This window comes from Hyla sarda, chromosome 6, assembly GCF_029499605.1.
Source record: "Hyla sarda isolate aHylSar1 chromosome 6, aHylSar1.hap1, whole genome shotgun sequence".
Lineage (NCBI taxonomy): Eukaryota > Metazoa > Chordata > Amphibia > Anura > Hylidae > Hyla > Hyla sarda.
The window spans coordinates 14,973,861-14,993,318 of record NC_079194.1 but is presented as its reverse complement, the minus strand read 5'-3'; the positions used below and the strand labels follow the sequence as shown (position 1 = coordinate 14,993,318).

Genomic DNA, 19,458 nt, shown 5'->3' with positions numbered 1-19,458 from the left:
CAGGGTGTCAATGGTCGCATCATATTGCAAAAAAAAAAAAATTATAAAATGCAATAAAAAATACAGACCAAGGCATGAAAAATTTACCCTCAAACATCACTGTATATGGAAAAATAAAAAAGTTATGTGGGTCAGAAGATGACAATTTTAGGAATAGTAATTATTGTACAAAAAGTTATAATTTTAAGTTTTTTAAAGTCGTAAAAAAAAAAAAAAAACCTGTATAAGTTGGGTATCGCTCTTATCATATGAACCTAGAGAATAGATATAACATATAATTTGTACCGAAAAGTGCACTGCGTAGAAACGGAAGCTCCCAAAATTTGCTAAATTGTTTGTTTTTCTTTTTCAATTTCTCCCCACAAATATATATGTATATATATATATTTTTTTTTTTCCGGAGATTTGGTGGTAAAACGAGTGATGTCATTACAAATTTCAGTTGGTGGCGCAAAAATAAAATCCTCATATGGGTCTATAGGTGGAAAATTGAAAGTGTTGTGGCTGTTAGAAGGTGAGGAGGAAAAACAAAACCTCCCCTTATTTTATGTTACCAGGACAAGTGGATTGGGCTCCCGTTTTAGTCCCTGGACAAGTATTTTTTTTTTTTTTAATTCCACACCCCTGCAACTTTTGTGCCCCCCCCCCACCAGACCCCTGATCCCCCTAACCCCCACACCAGACCCAAGTCCCCTACCCACTCACCCCCCATGAGACCCCTGAGTAACACTACCCACCCCACCAGGCCCCTGAGTCCACTATCCAATCCAACCCACCCCCAGGTCCTCCTCCTACCAAAAATCCTGACCCCCACCCCAGACCCCTCTATCTCCTTCCCCCCCTAAACACTCCCACCCCCCAAGTCCATCATTTTTTTACCTTATGCAGGCTTGATCAGCAGGGTGCGGCACTAGCGATTCGCCTGCACGGAGCAGAGGAGCCGGGGCAGGGACGTCCGTGAAGTCAGGGCGTGCCTACGCACGTACAGACATCTGCTGTTTTTAAAGCAACAGTGTCGCTACCCCGGTGCATTGCCGTGGAATGAGATTTGCCATAGGATCTCCTCTCCCTGTGATAGCTGAAGCTGCACAGAGCTCTCATGGCCTCGGTGGCCCGACAGAAGTTCACACATGTACGCAGCTCATACGGCTGCCTCATATACATTTACTGTTGATCCACAGCGCTATCGGGATCCCGATGGCGCTGTCATCAGTGTGCGTCCCCGCGAGCGCCCCACGGCCGCAGCTCTACTCCCCGTCCCCCGCAGCTCTACTCCCCGTCCCGTTAACGCTCAGGGAGCGGGGAACATAAAGTAGAGCATCGGGCGCAGGTTAAGTTATTTGCGAAGTGCTGCGCATGTGCAGTACTACTTTACCTGCGCCCGATGCTCTACTTTCAGTTCCCTGCTCCCTGAGCGTTAACAGGACGGGGAGTAGAGCTGCTGGCGTGGGGCGCTCGCGGGGACGCACACTGATGACAGCGCCATCGGGCATAGGATTCCCCATAGCGCTGTGGATCGCTCGCTGCGGGCGGATTCCGCGTTAACGGGACGGGGAGTAGAGCTGCGGGCGTGGGGCGCTCGCGGGGACGCACACTGATGACAGCACCATCGGGCATAGGATTCCCCATAGCGCTGTGGATCGCTTGCTGCGGGCGGATTCCCCATAGCGCTGTGGATCGCTCGCTGCGGGCGTGGGGCGCTCGTGGGGACGCACACTGATGACAGCGCCATCGGGCATAGGATTCCCCATTGCGCTGTGCATCGCTTCCTGAGCGTTAACAGGCGACGGGGAGTACAGCTGCGGGGGACGGGGAGTAGAGCTGCGGGGGCCGGGGGACGGGGAGTAGAGCTGCGGCCGTGGGGCGCTCGCGGGGAGGCACACTGATGACAGCGCCATCGGGAACCCAATAGCGCTGTGGATCAACAGTACATGTAATAATAGAGTAAGTGTATATGAGGCAGCCGTATGAGCTGCGTACATGTGTGAACTTCTGTCGGGCCACAGAGGCCATGAGAGCTCCGTACAGCTTCAGCTATCACAGAGAGAGGAGATCCTCTCCCTGTGATAGCCAAACTGACACTGCTGTGCGCATCGATGCGTGACGTTTAAATATGTCAAGTGACAAGAGTGAGCCAATAGGATGTGATGGAGGCGGACCATCTCATTCTATGGCAAATCTCATTCAACGGCAATGCACTGGCTTATTACTAGCAGGAGCGAGGCCCACTTCTGTGTCATCTGAGAAGGGGACCTCGCATGGACCGGGGCTGTCGGGGCTGCGGATAGAGGGCTGCATTTGTTGGCCAGTCCGGCCCTGGTCACACAGCTCTTAAAGCAGCCACCACTAGACTAAGTTGTCAGTACAGGTGAGCGGGCCGGCCTGTGCTGTACACGTCAATACTGCTCCCCTTAAAAGCAGCGGTATCACTGTTCAAGGCAGCTGGGCAGCTGGTCCATGGAAGGCCCGGCCCTGCCCACCTGGAAAATGTCCGGTGTGCCCAATGGCCAGTCCGGCCCTGCATATAATAATGGATCTCCTTATGTGGCAAATGGGCTTTTTTATCCTCTCATGGAACCAGTACTATTGCGGACTGTTATCCCTAGTGGATCAGTGGGGGGGGGGGGGGGGGTCTGAGTGCTAAGATCCCCACCGATGACTTAAAAAAAAAAAGGCTGGTAAAGCTCTCAGTTTAGCACTGTGCCATTTATTTCTGATCAGTCCCACTTGCCTTTTCTTAAAGAGTGGAATGAACAGGGTACAGGTCCATAGTTAGTCTCGAGAGTGTGACAGGTTTATCAGTCTCTTGCTCTGACAGCAGCTCCAGTCCCTCCTGTTCAGCTGCAGCGTTGCCTTTTGCTGTGACGATGTCCGGGCCAGTCAGGAGGAGTGGACCACCAACCAATTCTATCTGGCCTAAGCGACTCCAGCACCTTCCCGAGCTGGTCTGTCTGAGCTGCACTTTGCTTCCACACATCTGCCTGAGATAAATAAATCTTTCCTGTCTCTAGCTCTGGTTTTTGATATATCCAGTGGATATATATGACTGGTGAGTAGATCTTCAGCCGCGGTCGGGCCCTTTACAGCAATGCATCTCGCCGTAAAGCGACATGCGTTGCTGTAATGGGACCCTGTATACTACAACTCCCAGCATGCCCAGGCAGCCCTTGGCGTCTGGGCATGCTGGGAGTTGCAGTTTTGCAACATCTGGAGGTCCACAGTTTGGCCTTCCAGATGTTGCAAAACTACACATCCTCAGCATGCCCTTACTGTCCAGGCATGCTGGGAGTTGTAGTTCTGTAACATCTGTCCCTTCAGATGTTGCAGAACTACAACTCCCAGCATGCCTGGAAAGTTTTGGCATACTGGGAGTTGTAGTTTTGCAACATCTGGAAGGGCACAGATTGGGAACCACTGTATTAGTGGTCTGCAAACTGTAGTCCTCCAGATGTTGCAAAACTACAACTCCAAGCATGCTGGGAGTTGTAGTTCGGCAACATCTGGCTCTAAAGATGTTACCGAACTACTACTTCCAGCATGCCTGAGAATGTTTGGGAGTAGTGGTTTTGCAACAACTGGAGGCACACTGGTTGGGAAACATTGTCTGTTTCCTAACTCAGTGTTTCCCAACCTGTGTGCCTCCAGCTGTTGCAAAACCATAACTACCAGCATGCCAGCATGCACAGATAGACTGTGCATGCTGGGAGTTGTAGTTTTGCAACAGCTGGAGCCCCCCCCCCCCCCCCCCCCCCCCCCGTGAATGTACAGGGTACATTCACATGGGCAGGGGGCTTACAGTGAGTAACAGGTTGCAAGTTTGCGATGCAGCACATTTTGCACGGCAGCTCAAACTCGCAGCGGGAAACTCGCTGTAATCCCCTGCCCGTGTGACTGTACCCTAAAAACAAAACACTACACTAACACAAAATAAAATAAAAAGTAAAAAACACTACATATACACATACCCCTACACAGCCCCCCTCCCCTCCCCAATAAAAATGAAAAATGTCTGGTTCCACTGTTTCCAAAATGGAGCCTCCAGCTGTTGCAAAACAACAACTCCCAGTAGTGCCGGACAGCCATTGACTGTCCAAGCATGCTGGGAGTTTTGCAACAGCTGGAGGCACCCTGTTTGAGAATCACTGGCATAGAATACCCCTATGTCCACCCCTATGCAAATCCCTAATTCAGGCCTCAAATGCGCATGGCGCTCTCACTTTGGAGCCCTGTCGTATTTCAAGGCAACAGTTTAGGGTCACATATGGGGTATCGCCGTACTCGGGAGAAATTGCCTAACAAATTTTGGGGGGCTTTTTCTCCTTTCACCCCTTATGAAAAGGTGAAGTTGGGGTCTACACCAGCATGTTAGTGTAAAAAAATAAATTGTTTACACTAACATGCTGGTGTTGCCCTATACTTTTCATTTTGACAAGAGGTAAAAGGGGAAAAAAGCCCTCCAAAATTTGTAATGCAATTTCTCCCGACTGCAGAGATACCCCATATGTGGGCGCAAAGTGCTTTGGGGGCGCACAACAAGGCCCAGAAGGGAGAGTGCACCATGTACATTTGAGGGGATTTGCACAGGGGTTGCTGATTGTTACAGCGGTTTTGACAAACGCAAAAAAAAAAAAAAAAACACATGTGACCCCATTTCGGAAACTACACCCCTCACGGAATGTAATGAGGGGTGCAGTGAGAATTTACACCCCATAGGTGTCTGACAGAGCTTTGGAACAGTGGGCTGTGCAAATTAACAATTTTGTACAGCCCACTGTTCCAAAGATCTGACAGACACCAGTGGGGGTAAATGCTCACTGTACCCCTTGTTACGTTCCTCAAGGGGTCTAGTTTCCAAAATGGTATGCCATGTGGGGGTTATTTTGCTGTCCTGGCACCATAGAGGCTTCCTAAGTGCGACATGCCCCCGAGCAAAATTTGCTCTCAAAAAGCCAAATATGACTCCTTCTCTTCTGAGCATTGCAGTTCGCCCGTAGTGCACTTCAGGTCAACTTATGGGGTACCTCCAGACTCAGAAGAGATGGGGTTACAAATTTTGGGGGTATTTTCTGCTATTAACCCTTGCAAAAATGAGAAATTTGGGGGGAAACACACATTTTAGTGAATTTTTTTTTTTTTTTACATATGCAAAAGTCGTGAAACACCTATGGGGTATTAAGGCTCACTTTATTCCTTGTTACGTTCCTCAAGGGGTCTTGTTCCCAAAATGGTATGGCATGTGTTTTTTTTTTGCTGTTCTGGCACCATAGGGGCTTCCTAAATGCAACATAACCCCCAAAAACCATTTCAGAAAAACGTACTCTCCAAAATCCCCTTGTCGCTCCTTCCCTTCTGAGCCCTCTACTGCGCCCGCCGAACACTTTACATAGACATATCAGGTATGTGCTTACTCGAGAGAAATTGGGCTACAAATACAAGTATAAATTTTCTCCTTTTACCCCTTGTAAAAATTCAAAAATTGGGTCTACAAGAACATGCGAGTGTAAAAAATGAAGATTGTGAATTTTCTCCTTCACTTTGCTGCTATTCCTGTGAAACACCTAAAGGGTTAAAAGGCTGACCGAATGTCATTTTGAATACTTTGGGGGATTCAGTTTTTATAATGGGGTCATTTGTGGGGTATTTCTAAGATGAAGACCCTTCAAATCCACTTCAAACCTGAACTGGTCCCTGAAAAATAGTGAGTTTGGAAATTTTGTGAAAAATTGGAAAATTGCTGCTGACCTTCGAAGCCCTCTGATGTCTTCCAAAAGTAAAAACTTGTCAATTTTATGATGCAAACATAAAGTGGACATATTGTATATGTGAATAAAAAAAATTATTTGGAATATCCCTTTTCCTTACAAGCAGAGAGCTTCAAAGTTAGAAAAATGCAAAATGTTCAAATTTTCATAAAATTTGGGGATTTTTCACCAAGAAAGGATGCAAGTTACCAAAAAATTTTACTACTATGTTAAAGCAGAATATGTCACAAAAAAACTATCTCGGAATCAGAATGATAACTAAAAGCATTTCAGAGTTATTAATGTTTAAAGTGACAGTGGTCAGATGTGCAAAAAATGGGCTGCCCAGCATGAAAAGAATGCATTAATCTGTTCAAAAGTGTTGAGCATCAATATTTGCAATTCGAATATTTATTGCGAATTTCGCATATTCACGAATATGGCGAATATAGCACTATATATTGCCAATTACAAATATTCGTAATTTATTTTTCCCCAACAGAACACATCACAGTGATCTCATCCCTCCCCGCTTCCAGCTTATGGTCTAAAGAAGGTGCCTATACTATTTACTGTATTAGACTGGAGAGCGAATATTCGCGAATATCGTCACTAAAGAATATTAGGAGATAGATAGATGGATAGATATGAGATAGATAGATAATATAGATAGACAGGTAGATAGTTATCCGAGTGCGCACACACGCATGCACATATGCACATGCGAAAATAACCGTGAATATATTGAATATGCTAATTTTGCGAATATAGGACAAAAATGTGTCCATATATTCGCAAAATATCGCAAATTCGAATATGGCATATGCCACTCATCACTACTGTTCAAGGAGAGCAGAAAGAAGGGTCATGGTACTCAGCACTTGTTTTAGTGTCTCAGAACCCCAACTTTTTACCAGTCCCTATGACATGCCACAAGTGTTATAAAAAGATAGTTACTCTTTATTGATCTTTTGGCCGGAGTCATTTCAATAATCCTATTGTGCAGTATATTTAATTATGAATTAAAAAGTGTAAAAATGTAAAAATAAGTACAATAAAGTAGATGAATATTTTGTTAGTCCGTCAAATGCATTTTCAGGATTATTGTCATATTTCCCAGATTAGCATATGTTTTTCATAAGGCGCAGGGTGTAAAAATATATTTGTAACATATATAGCTTCAGATCCTTATTGTGTCATCAAACCCGCTTAGATTTCGGTTAATTATCCACTTGTCTTATCTTTTGAACAGTCTTTATCTCTTATTGCTTATTATAACATCCAGCCTGATATACTGTAGTGTACTCATAGGGTAATTATGGGAAGGTTTATATGATCGTCATAAACATCAATGTATACAAACTACTCAGGCCAGTCAGAATATTGATGTAGATCGTGATTTGTATCAATGCGGGAGATACTCAAAGGATTTAGCGTGGTTATTTTGGTGCATTTTGCATAAAATTTGGTCTAAATTGGTGAACGCTGTTTATACCTCATTTTGAAATAGATTACACAAAATTTAGCTTTGCTTGCACTTTGCTCGCCAATCTAGAAAGAAGGGGCGTGGCTTATGTTTGTGCATATTCTGCACTATATTTTTGCAGTTCATTCTTCAATTTTTGATGCAAAAAAAATAGGTGCCAAATGACAAGAGAGGCCAATTTAAAAAAAATTTTTTAACAGTGTACATATTAACTGTTTACTGACACATGACATACATTGCTGTAATCATGGGGTGCCAAAGGGTTGGTTGGCAGCCCCGACATCTTCCATGGATCGGTGATTGTTAAAGCTCGCCTTTGGCATGTTTAAGCAATAGAATAGAGCACATAGATCAATGTAATGAAATAGACTGAATGCTTATAATAAACCCCTAGGTGGAGGAGGGAGCAAAAAAGTGCTTAAAGGAAAACTGTCAGCTTGCTCCCCCCGCACTAACCAGCGGTACTGTCTGGCAGTGCGGGGGGGACGCTGATTAGTTTGATGCTTATTGTGCCCAGATCCACCACGCCATTCGCCAGTTATCTTCTTTCTCCTTGATTTTAACCCCTTAAGGACATAGCGTTTTTCTGTTTTTGCACTTTCGTTTTTTCCTCCTTACCTTTTAAAAATCATAACCCTTTCAATTTTGCATCTAAAATCCATATGATGGCTTATTTTTTGCGTCACCAATTCTACTTTTCAATGACATCAGTCATTTTACCCAAAAATCTACTGCAAAACGGAAAAAAATCATTGTGCGACAAAATGGAAGAAAAAAATGCCATTTTGTAAATTTTGGGGGCTTCTGTTTCAACGCAGTACATTTTTCATAAAAAATGACAGATTATCTTTATTCTGCAGGTCTATACGGTTAAAATGATACCCTACTTATATAGGTTTGATTTTGTATTACTTCGGAAAAAAATCATAACTACATGCAGGAAAATTTATACGTTTAAAATTGTCATCTTCTGACCCCTTTAACTTTTTTATTGTTCCATGTACAGGGCGATATGAGGGCTCATTTTTTGCGCCATGATCTGAAGTTTTTATCAGTACCATGTTTGTTTTGATCTGACTTTTTGATCGCTTTTTATTCAATTTTTGACATTGTAAAAAGTGACCAAAAATACGCTATTCTGGACTTTGGAATTTTTTTGCGCATACGCCATTGACCGTGCAGTTTAATTAACAATATATTTAGCTATACCACATATGTTTATTTGTATTTACACAGTTTTTTATTTTTTACGGGAAAAGGGGGGTGATTAAACTTTTATTACGGAAGGGGTTAAATGATCTTTATTCACTTTTTTTTCACTTTTTTTTTTGCAATGTTATAGCTCCCATAGGGGCCTATAACATTATATACAACTGATCTTTTACACTGTTCACTGCAAAGCCATAGCTTTGCATTGATCAGTGTTATCGGAGGTTGATTGCTCAAGCCTGGATTTCAGGCTTGCAGCAATCAATTGCCGTTTGGACCCGCAGGAGGTAGGTAAGAGACCCTCCTGCTGCATCCTAGCTGATTGGGACATCGCGATTTCATCAAGATGACCTGATCAGCCCGACTGAGCTGCCGGGATGCTTTTACTTTCACTTTTAGACGCGGTGATCAACTTTGATCACCGCGTCTAAAGAGTTAATGCCGGACATCAGCCTGCATGGCTATGTCCGGCATTAGCCACGGGCCCTGGCTGCTGATAGCATTAGGGGCCGTACAGGTATGATGCGAGCTCATCTCCTGAGCTCGCTTCATAACCCTCCTATGCCCCAGCGCCATAAAAACCCGGCATTCTGCAGCAAGGGGTTAAAATTAGCTGATAACTGGCATGCTAACTGCCTTCATCTGGCACTGTGACATAACCGCTCAACACCGCCCGGCTTATGAATATTCATGTTCTACCTCATCGTCTCTCTCTCCTCCCTGCTGAATTCAGGGGACTCCAATGCGGACGTGCTGGCTTCCTGTCTACACCCAGAAGCTGCTTCAGCGCAGTGGAGTCCTGAAATCAGCGGGGAGGAGAGGGAGATGATGAGGGAGAACATGAATATTCATAAGCCGGGTGGTGCTGCGGGCCTGGCGGCGGTTACATTACAGTGCCAGATGAAGGCAGTAACCCCACCCATGCCAGTTAGCAGCTAATTTGCATGTCAAGAAGAAAAAAGATAACGGGTGAACGGTGCAGTGGATCCGGGCATAGTATGCATCAAACTGATCAGGGTCCCCCGCACTACCTGCCAGTACCACTGGTTAGTATGGGGAGAGCAAGCTGACAGTTTTCCTTTAATATCCCTCCCCCCCCCCCTTAGAAAAATATAAATCACCCCCTTTTTCCCATTTTTACAAATTAAACACTATACAAAAATCAATAAATAAATAACTGGATTTGGCATGGCTACGCGCAGGAGTGTCCAAACTAATTATTTATTTCCTGGTCCAGTGCAGTCAACAGTAAAAAGGCAAATAAATTCTAAACATAAAAATTGTTGCTTTTTGGTTACATCACTTCCCAGAATAAATTGGATAAAAGTGATCAGAAAGTCAGAACTACACAAAAGTTGTACTGTTAAAAATAAGAGCTCCTATTGTATAAAAATGGGCCCTTAAGCAGATCCATAGGGGGAAAAAATGTAAGTTTTGTATCAGTGGAATCCAACTGACCCATAGAATAAAGATATCATGTCAGATTTACTGTATGATAAATTCATTGCCCCACAAAATTGCCCACATCCATTTTGTTTTCAATTTTGCCTTACAAAAATGTTTTTTCTGGCTTCTTCTTACAATCTATATATATAAAACTCAACGTGTGTGTGTGTGTGTGTGTAAAACTTGGTCACATGTTACTTATATGTCAACAACAAACATAGGATAGGTGATTTAACCCTTACTCACCCCCATTTGCCAGGGTCTGGGTTTTTGTTTAAAGTCCCATACAAGTCTATGGGAAATATATGTTACTGCATAACTTCCAAACGGCTGGAGATATTTCCATAATACTTGGTCACATGCTACTTATATATCCACTTAAAATATAGGATAGTTAATTTAACCCTTAACTATCCCCATTTGTGAGGGTCAGGGTTTTTGTTTAAAGTCCCATGCAATTCAATGGGAAATGTATGTTCCCATATAACTTCTGTATGGCTGGAGATATTTCAATACCTGGTACACATATTACAGGTCGAAATATAAGGAGGTCGAGATAGGAGGACGGGATAGGAGGTCGAGATAGGAGGTCGAAATAGGAGGACGGGATATGAGGACGGGATAGGAGGTCGGGATAGGAGGTCAAGATAGGAGGACGGGATATGAGGACGGGATATGAGGACGGGATAGGAGGTTGGGATAGGAGGTCAGGTTATGAGGTCGGGAAAGGAGGATGGGATAGGAGGTCGGGATAGGAGGTCGGGATAAGAGGTCGGGATAGGAGGACTGGATAGGAGGACGGGATAGGAGGACGGGATAGGAGGACGGGATAGGAGGTTGTGATAGGAGGTCGGGATAGGAGGTCAGGATAGGAGGTCGGGATAGGAGGTCAAGATAGGAGGTCAAGATAGGAGGTCAAGATAGGAGGTCTAGATAGGAGGTCGGGATAGGAGGTTGGGATAGGAGGTCGGGATAGGAGGTTGGGATATGACAACAAAATACAAAGATGGGATATGAAGTCAAAAGCTTCCTCCTTTGTTTATTTTCCTCCCCAACAAGGATTAGGCAGGAAAAACCGTCCGGGTACTCAGCTAGTATATGATAAAATAAAGGGAGCCAGTAGGAAGTACAACGTGTAAACTACAGCGTGCAAAAAAATAAAGCCTAAGAAAACTTTACAGTAGAAAAATAAAAAAGTTATGTGTGAATAAAAATGTGAGTTGTCTGGAAGGGATTTAAGATTAAGTATTGATAATTATTAAATTATTACTGTATAAGTATATATTTTTTGCTATTTTTCCTCTTTTGGTGTAGTTACACTTGTGTACAACACCATTGCTCTGTTGCCACCAAGTCTCCGAGCCAGGAATAGAAAAAAGGGTCAGGAATAGAAGAAAACCAATGATGAATAAAAATGTTAAGGGGGCAATAAATGACAAAAATAAAGCATTTAAACTACTAAAACAGGATGGCAGTGAAGAAGCATTAAAAAGCTATAGAGAAAAATGTAAAATATGTAAACAAAAACAGATAAAAGGCGCAAAAATAGAGACAGAAAGAGTCATTGCCAAAGAGAGTAAAACTAACCCTAAAATGTTCTTTAACTATATAAATAGCAGAAAGGTCAAACATTTATTTTTAACAAGATTCTCCAAAATAGCATCTCTTAGAAAACCCTCAAACAATTTACATACAACGGAGGTTAAATTAACAGGCCTATAATTCCCAGGGTCGCTTTTTGACCCCTTTTTAAATATTGGCACTGCATTTGCCATGTGCCAGTCCTGGGGAACAGTTATAGGGGACTGTCTATTACATTACTTAATTCCTTTAGAACACTGGGATGAATGCCATCTGGACCTGGTGATTTGTCTATTTTGATTATTTGTAGGTGGCACTGTACTTCTTCCTAGGTTAGACAGGTGACCTGCACTTCTTCCTGGGTTAGACAGGTGACCTGTACTGGGGAGTTTACCTTATCACACTGTATTTCACATGGCATTTCAGTTTCCTCAGTGAATACAGGGGAGAAGAATTTGTTTAATATATTTGCTTTTTCCTGATCCCCGTCTATAATTTCTTTCTCATTATATTTAAAGGGCCTACACTTAAATGTATGACTCCATATCAGCATGGCTTATGACAGGATCTGTCAAACTAACCTGATCAGCTTTTATGAGGAGGTGAGCTCCAGACTGGACATGGGGCAATTGCTGGATGTCGTATATCTCGAATTTTCCAAAGCACGTGGCGGTAGGATGTCCTGCACATATCGCTGAGCTGTTATTGTCCTCGTATCACTGCTAGGGGTGACCAACTGTTATAAGTGATGGCTCACCAGATCATCACGCCAACAGTTGGGGCACGTGTGTCGATCCACAACAAAGGTGATTACAAAGCCTCCATACTTGAACCTGACCGTTATTTTTTTCAATAGTAAAGTTTATTAAAGATTTTAAACATACAAAGTAGTAAATGTGCAAGTGACCAAGGGGCCAAAATATGTGGTGCGCATGCGACGTGGCCGTTATTAGATCTCAAACAGAACTTGGATTTCTCACTAAGGACAATGGCCCAGATTTATCAAAGAATGTCTATGGTAGAGCTATTTTCCCACGTTTATTTGGGTGGTGGGTGGTGAGTTTGACTTATTTATGCAGCAGGAGGATGAATTTTGCGCAGCTCTGCTGTGGTGGGAAAAGCTCTTCCACATACACTTTTTCTTGACGCTTGTGAGGGAGGGAAGTAGACACTTTCCCAGGTCCTGAATTTGTCAGGTGAGATGTTTTTACTTAATTTCCCAGAGCTGCCGGGACAGTTTTACTTGCATTTTAGACACTACAATCAAATTTGATTGGAATGTCTAAGGGGTTAAAGCCAGGCATCACCGATCACGGTGATGTCTGGCATTAGAGATGGGTCCTGGTGGCAGTTAGCCGCCAGGACCACCCAGCTATGACCTGCGCTCAGCTCCTGGGCTCGTGTCATAGGAGGGGAGTGGGACGCTGTCATCCACAAGAGGTTAACGGTTGAATTGCAGAAGGTAGAAGTGATTCTCATGCCTACTGGTAGGTGGGGTAGCTTTGCGCCTAAAAAATTACCTTTGCAAAATAGTGACTTATGAAAAAAGTCGCAAATGATAAATACGTGACCACTGCATGGTCAAAAGAAAATGTTCTACAGACAGGCAAAAAGAGTAAAACTGTCTATATCAAAAGACGCATAAAAGTCTCTAAATATGCTGCTTGTGCCTGAACTACGCAAAAACATAGACAATAGAAAGCTCTAAAAGCAATGATAAATCTCCCCTTATATGTTTCCAGTCTGTAGCAGTCCAGGTTTCTCAGTCGCGTCACCACTGCAAATGAATGTGACAGTGGCCAGCTGTCAATGCCAAAAGCACAATGGGCACTGTGACACCAAATTTCCTTTTTCTAAGTGCCTGAAATTAATGTCAGGCAGAGAAAGGAGTGGACAGTATAATGAAGATCCCACCTATATCTGGATGGTGGACAAGGAAACTGTGGGAGCTGCTCGTTCTTGTAGACGCATCAAGTGATCCTCTCTACTGGTGGTCTGTCCGGGTCATCCAGGGTCTAGTTATAAAACAGAGGGAAGTGCCTAAAATATAACTTTTAATGAAAACATACTAAAATCCACCAATCACACATGAATGTAACATGTGAAAACAAGACCCGTTTTCTCTGGGTTACCTGTTTAAGTCACAAAGTATCCACCATAATACTGTTAAAAAATACATATAAGTAGTAGTCATATATTGCTTACTATCTGATTTCCCACACCTAATTCCCTACATGTTTCAGCCTATCAAGTAGTGATGGCATCCTCAGGGGAAACAAAAGGGATGTGCAGTAACAGAGTTATGAAAAAAGCAGCTTAATGCAGATAAAGGGTAACCCAACCACTTAGCTCGTTTATAAGTCAGGAGGGCACAGTACTCAAAAGTCCAAGTGGTGAATACAGCACGCCAACCAGGGCCGTCCCCCGGACCTGTCAAGAGATAAACAAGAGTACCCAGACCCTATCAGCTCCTGTTACATCCCGAGAGATACTCACGGCAACATACATCTGGGTGGCTACTCACTATTAAGGCATCCGGGGTCTATTCAGAACAGCAAAGATGGCTGACAATTTTTTAAAAAGACCATCCTACTTCTCTAAGTCTAATGATGTGCCTCCGCTCAATTTGTCACCTAGGCAAAATATCTTTAAGTGAGTTGTAGAAACAAGAGGTACACTACCCATAAGTAGCCTCTTGGAGCCTTTTTTTTACAGGGTAGCATGGTAAGTACTTACACCTTCTTGTAGCAAAACCCAATATAAGTGCTGTTATATGCATTGATGTGTTGTGTATTTGGGAGGTAATATGTGGCATACACTGAACAATTATTATTTTTTGTCTTCTAGGATATGGTAAAAAATGCAACAAGTGATTTATTTGCTGCCACCAAGAAAAGGCTCTATATAAAAAGTGTAAAAATCCTCATTCCTTCTACATGGAGAACAGGAAATAACTATAAAAAAACAACCACAGAAACCTTCAACAGTGTAAGTGGTGTGTATGTATATATAACAAATACATAAAAGGAGTTATCCAGGAAAAAAATAAACACTTTAACACAAGTTAAACTGATTTGTAAATGACTTCTATAAAAAAAATCTTAATCCTTTCAGTACTTATGAGCTGCTGAAGTTGAGTTGTTCTTTTCTGTCTAACTGCTGATGACACCTGTCTCAGAAACTGTCCAGAGTAGAAGCAAATCCCCATAGCAAACCTCTTCTACTCTGTGCAGTTCCCGAGACAAGCAGAGATGTCAGCAGAGAGCACTGTTGCCTGACAGAAAGAACAACTTAACTTTAGCAGCTGATAATTATTGGAAGGATTAAGTTTTTTTCATAGAAGTAATTTACAAATCTGTTTAACTTTCTGGAGCCAGTTGATATAAAAAAAAAAAGTTTTTTCCTGGAATACCCCTTTAATCAATAGTAATGGAGGGAGAGCAGCTAAGGATCTAAACAAAATGAGGCACTTAAGAAAGGTATTTAGATGACGGCACTCACCATACAGCAACAAAATCTTAATTGTAGAAGTCGGTGCATACAGGACGTCCGCAGGCAGACACAGTGAGGACGGGGGTGTACACCCCCGTCCTCACTGTCTCTGCCTGCGGACGTCCTGTATGCACCGACTTCTACAATAAAGATTTTGTTGTTGAATGGTGAGTGCCGTCATCTATATACCTTTCTAAAGTGTTATATGTGATCTGCAGACAGAGCACCACCACAATACCCAACAGGTGGGGATTAACTCAGCGTTCCCCATGTTTGTAATGTGCACAGGCTCCTAGTGGTGTAAGTGCCAAAGCATTCTTCTCTCCAAACAAAATGGCGTCCACTCATTGTTGATCCTAGAACTGCTGGGTGAGGCCAATACTTAATAGTAGCTTATATTGCACTGTAGACAAAAAATATAAGAGAGTTAAAAGGGGTACTCTTGGGAACTGAACTTATCAGACACTTATCCCCTATACACAGGATAGGGGATAAGTGTAGGATCGCTCTGCCCCCCATGATTTCCTGTACTGGGCCCCAGCTACCCATCCCTATCGCACTATGGCCCTCACTTTCCTGGACAAGCCCAAGGGACGGCCCACTCAGCCAATCACCGACTCTTGACTAGGTCACTGCTTAAGTTGCTGTCAATGGAGTAACGCAGTAGGTAGATAAAATATGTTATTAAAAACGTACTACTTGTTACGAAACCGGTCCAGTTTCTTCTACAGATACGATACAGCCAACCGAGTGCTAGGAATAAGTACCCCTAAATCACATCACATGACCGGAAGTGCAAAAATACTCACATTACAAAAACATTCTAAAACGTATATTCAAGAATAACGATAAAATAATATAGCAATAAACATCATTCTATTAGACTGTAGTACGTTCTATCACTTCATTAAGACCCTCAGGAAATAAGGTATTAAACATAAAAAAACATAAAAGAACTTGATACCTATTGGCAATTTCAGGAGACATTATTATCTCCTGAAATTGCCAATACCCTGGCATATTATCTCCTGAAATTGCCAATAGGTTTCAAGTTCTTTTATGTTTTTATGTTTAATACCTTATTTCCTGAGGGTCTTAATGAGGTGATAGAACGTACTACAGTCTAATAGAATAATATTTATTGCTATATTATTTTATCGTTATTCTTGAATACACATTTTAGAATGTTTTTGTTATGTGAGTATTTTTGCACTTCCGATCATGTGATGTGATTTGGAGGTACTTATTCCTAGCACTTTGTTGGGTGTATCGTACCTGAAGAAGAAACCGGACCGGTTTCGTAACACGTAGTACCTTTTTAATAAAATATTTAACCTACTGGATTATTCCTTTGGCAGTGCCTTGTGATCCTTCGTGGAGTGTGGTTGGTGGTATTGGAAGCCTCTTGTTCACGCTTTGTAGCGTTTGGAGGAACAGGCAGCAGCCTTACATGATTTTGCCCATTCACGTGTTGTGCCGGCATTTGCACAACCCGTTTAGGTGAGTTGGTCCTTGACTCACCTTTCTTATCCATTTTACTAAGAAGGTTTCAAACTAGGGAGCGCTTTGTGTTCTTTTTCTTTTAAAGGAAAGGGTACTCGGGAGGAAAACTTATTATTATTATTTTTTTTTGTAAATTATTATTATTATTTTTAACCCCTTAAGGACTCAGCCCATTTTGGCCTTAAGGACTCAGACAATTTAATTTTTACGTTTTCATTTTTTCCTCCTCGCCTTCTAAAAATCATAACTCTTTTATATTTTCATCCACAGACTAGTATGAGGGCTTGTTTTTTGCGAGACCAGTTGTCCTTTGTAATGACATCACTCATTATATCATAAAATGTATGGCGCAACCAAAAAACACTATTTTTGTGGGGAAATTAAAACGAAAAACGCAATTTTGCTAATTTTGGAAGGTTTTGTTTTCACGCCGTACAATTTATGGTAAAAATGACATGTGTTCTTTATTCTGAGGGTCAATACGATTAAAATGATACCCATTATTATATACTTTTATATTATTGTTGCGCTTAAAAAAAAATCACAAACTTTTTAACCAAATTAGTACGTTTATAATCCCTTTATTTTGATGACCTCTAACTTTTTTATTTTTTCGTATAAGTGGCGGTATGGGGGCTCATTTTTTGCGCCATGATCTGTACTTTTTTTTTATACCACATTTGCATATAAAAAACTTTTAATACATTTTTTATAATTTTTTTTTAAATAAAATGTATTAAAAAAGTAGGAATTTTGGACATTTTCTATTTTTTTTCGTTCACCGTACGGGGTCATTAACATTTTATTTTAATAGTTGGAACATTTATGCACGCGGCGATACCAAATATGTCTATAAAAAATGTTTTTTACGCTTTTTGGGGGTAAAATAGGAAAAAACGGACGTTTTACTTTTTTATTGGGGGAGGGGATTTTTCACTTTTTTTTTACTTTTACTTTTACATTTTTTTTACTTTTTTTTTTACACTTGAATAGTCCCCATAGGGGACTATTCATAGCAATACCATGATTGCTAATACTGATCTGTTCCATGTATAGGACATAGAACAGATCAGTATTATCGGTCATCTCCTGCTCTGGTCTGCTCGATCACAGACCAGAGCAGGAGACGCCGGGAGCCGCACGGAGGAAGGAGAGGGGACCTCCGTGCGGCGTTATGAATGATCGGATCCCCGCAGCAGCGCTGCGGGCGATCCGATCGTTCATTTAAATGGCGAACTGCCGCAGATGCCGGGATCTGTATTGATCCCGGCACCTGAGGGGTTAATGGCGGACGCCCGCGAGATCGCGGGCGTCGGCCATTGCCGGCGGGTCCCTGGCTGCGATCAGCAGCCGGGATCAGCCGCGCATAACACGGGCATCGCTCCGATGCCCGCGGTTATGCTTAGGACGTAAATGTACGTCCTGGTGCGTTAAGTACCACCTCACCAGGACGTACATTTACGTCCTGCGTCCTTAAGGGGTTAAATTAAACAACAAAAAAAAACGTGGTCTCAAATGGCTGGAGGTGCTCAACCCCACATGCGGTTGTGCATTTATACTAGGGAAGCAGATCCTGCCCTTGTAGTCCATTGCTAGGGGCGATCCCCAGCATAAAAATGCATACAATGGAGGATGCCTGCAGCGGACTACAAGTACCACAATAGAATCCTACACCAGATAGACGGTGTGGATGTGTAACAATTAGAATAATACAATACAGGAATATGGGTGCACTACTGTGGTAGATGTATACAATGACATTGGCTAACCCTCAACACTGATGTTAAAATTGAGACATTCGCCAGTATATCCTTATATGAAGGACATAGCAGAGCCCGCACACCAACCTTGGCGTTGGTGTGCAGGCTCTGGTATGTCCTTCATATAAGGATATACTGGCGAATGTCTCAATTTTAACATCAGTGTTGAGGGTTAGCCAATGTCATTGTATACATCTACCACAGTAGTGCACCTAAATTCATGTATTAGATTTGTAAATTACTTCTATTTAAAAAATCTTAATCCTTCCAGTACTTATCATCTGCTGAATACTACAAAGGAAATTATTTTCTTTCTGGAACACAATGCTTTCTGCTGACATCATGACCACAATGCTTTCTGCTGACATCTCTATCCATTTTAGGAACTGTCCAGAGCAGCATACGTTTGCTATAGGGATTTTCTCCTACTCTGGACAGTTCTTAAAATGGACAGAGATGTCAGCAGAGAGCACTGTGCTTATGATATCAGCAGAGAGCTCTGTTTTCCAAAAAGAAAATAATTTCCTCTGTAGTATTCAGCAGCTAATAAGTACTGGAAGGATTAAGATTTTTTAATAGAAGTAATTTACAAATCTGTTTAACTTTCTGGCACCAGTTGATTTAAAAAAAAAAATTTCAGTTTTCCACCGGAGTATCGGAGTAAGGATGGATAAGTAGCCTAGGCCCCTGACAGGAGACCGCTGGGGTCCAATGCTGGGACCCTCCACGATCTCCTGTACAGGGCTTCAGCTACTTACCCATCCTCGTCACGCTATGGCCCAGAGATCAGAAACTTAGCCCCTGTAATGTGGAAAAGAAATAAGTTCAGTTCTGCGGAGTACCTCTTAGAAGGGGAGGAGAAAATGAAAATGGTAAAATTTTAATTTCCTAGGTTGTTAAGGGGTTAACCTAAATAAAGAAGGAAATTGGCTAAGTACCATGAATGGTGACAACCCACCCTCCACAGTACAGCTTCGATTAGGGATGTAGTACTTCAAGTTTTGAATGAACATTCACCAAAGATGTGAGCACCCAGAGAGGATTCTGGGTAATTATATCCATAGTCATCTCCAAGGTAACCAAACATGGTCCTTCTGTGTCTATGCAGATAAAATTGCTGAAAACAATCATGGGGGAAGATTTATCAAAACCCATCCAGAGGAAAAGCTGACCAGTTGCCCATGGCAACCAATCAGATCGCTACTTTCATTTTTGAAAAGGAAAATGAAAGAAGCAATCT

General features: G+C 42.4%; 1 protein-coding gene and 1 long non-coding RNA gene across 4 annotated transcripts in view; one reads left to right on the top strand and one right to left on the bottom strand.

Moving 5' to 3' along the window:
- Positions 1-19,458, top strand: part of LOC130275352 (calcium-activated chloride channel regulator 1-like) — a 105,799-nt gene that overhangs the window by 27,747 nt on the left and 58,594 nt on the right. Inside the window, exons 1-2 of one of the 3 annotated variants that reach the window (XM_056523222.1) lie at positions 12,456-12,481; positions 14,311-14,451. In XM_056523222.1, coding sequence (XP_056379197.1) covers positions 12,473-12,481; positions 14,311-14,451 — 150 coding nt within the window. In that variant the 5' untranslated portion in view covers positions 12,456-12,472. Of the gene's footprint in view, positions 1-12,455; positions 12,482-14,310; positions 14,452-19,458 lie in introns of those variants that run through there. The other 2 variants (XM_056523223.1, XM_056523225.1) reach the window with 2 other exon arrangements.
- Positions 2,790-19,373, bottom strand: LOC130275354 (uncharacterized). Its single transcript, XR_008844740.1, has 3 exons — positions 19,157-19,373; positions 13,378-13,478; positions 2,790-2,981 (listed from the first exon to the last, which is right to left on the bottom strand). It is a non-coding gene; the product is annotated as an uncharacterized LOC130275354 (long non-coding RNA).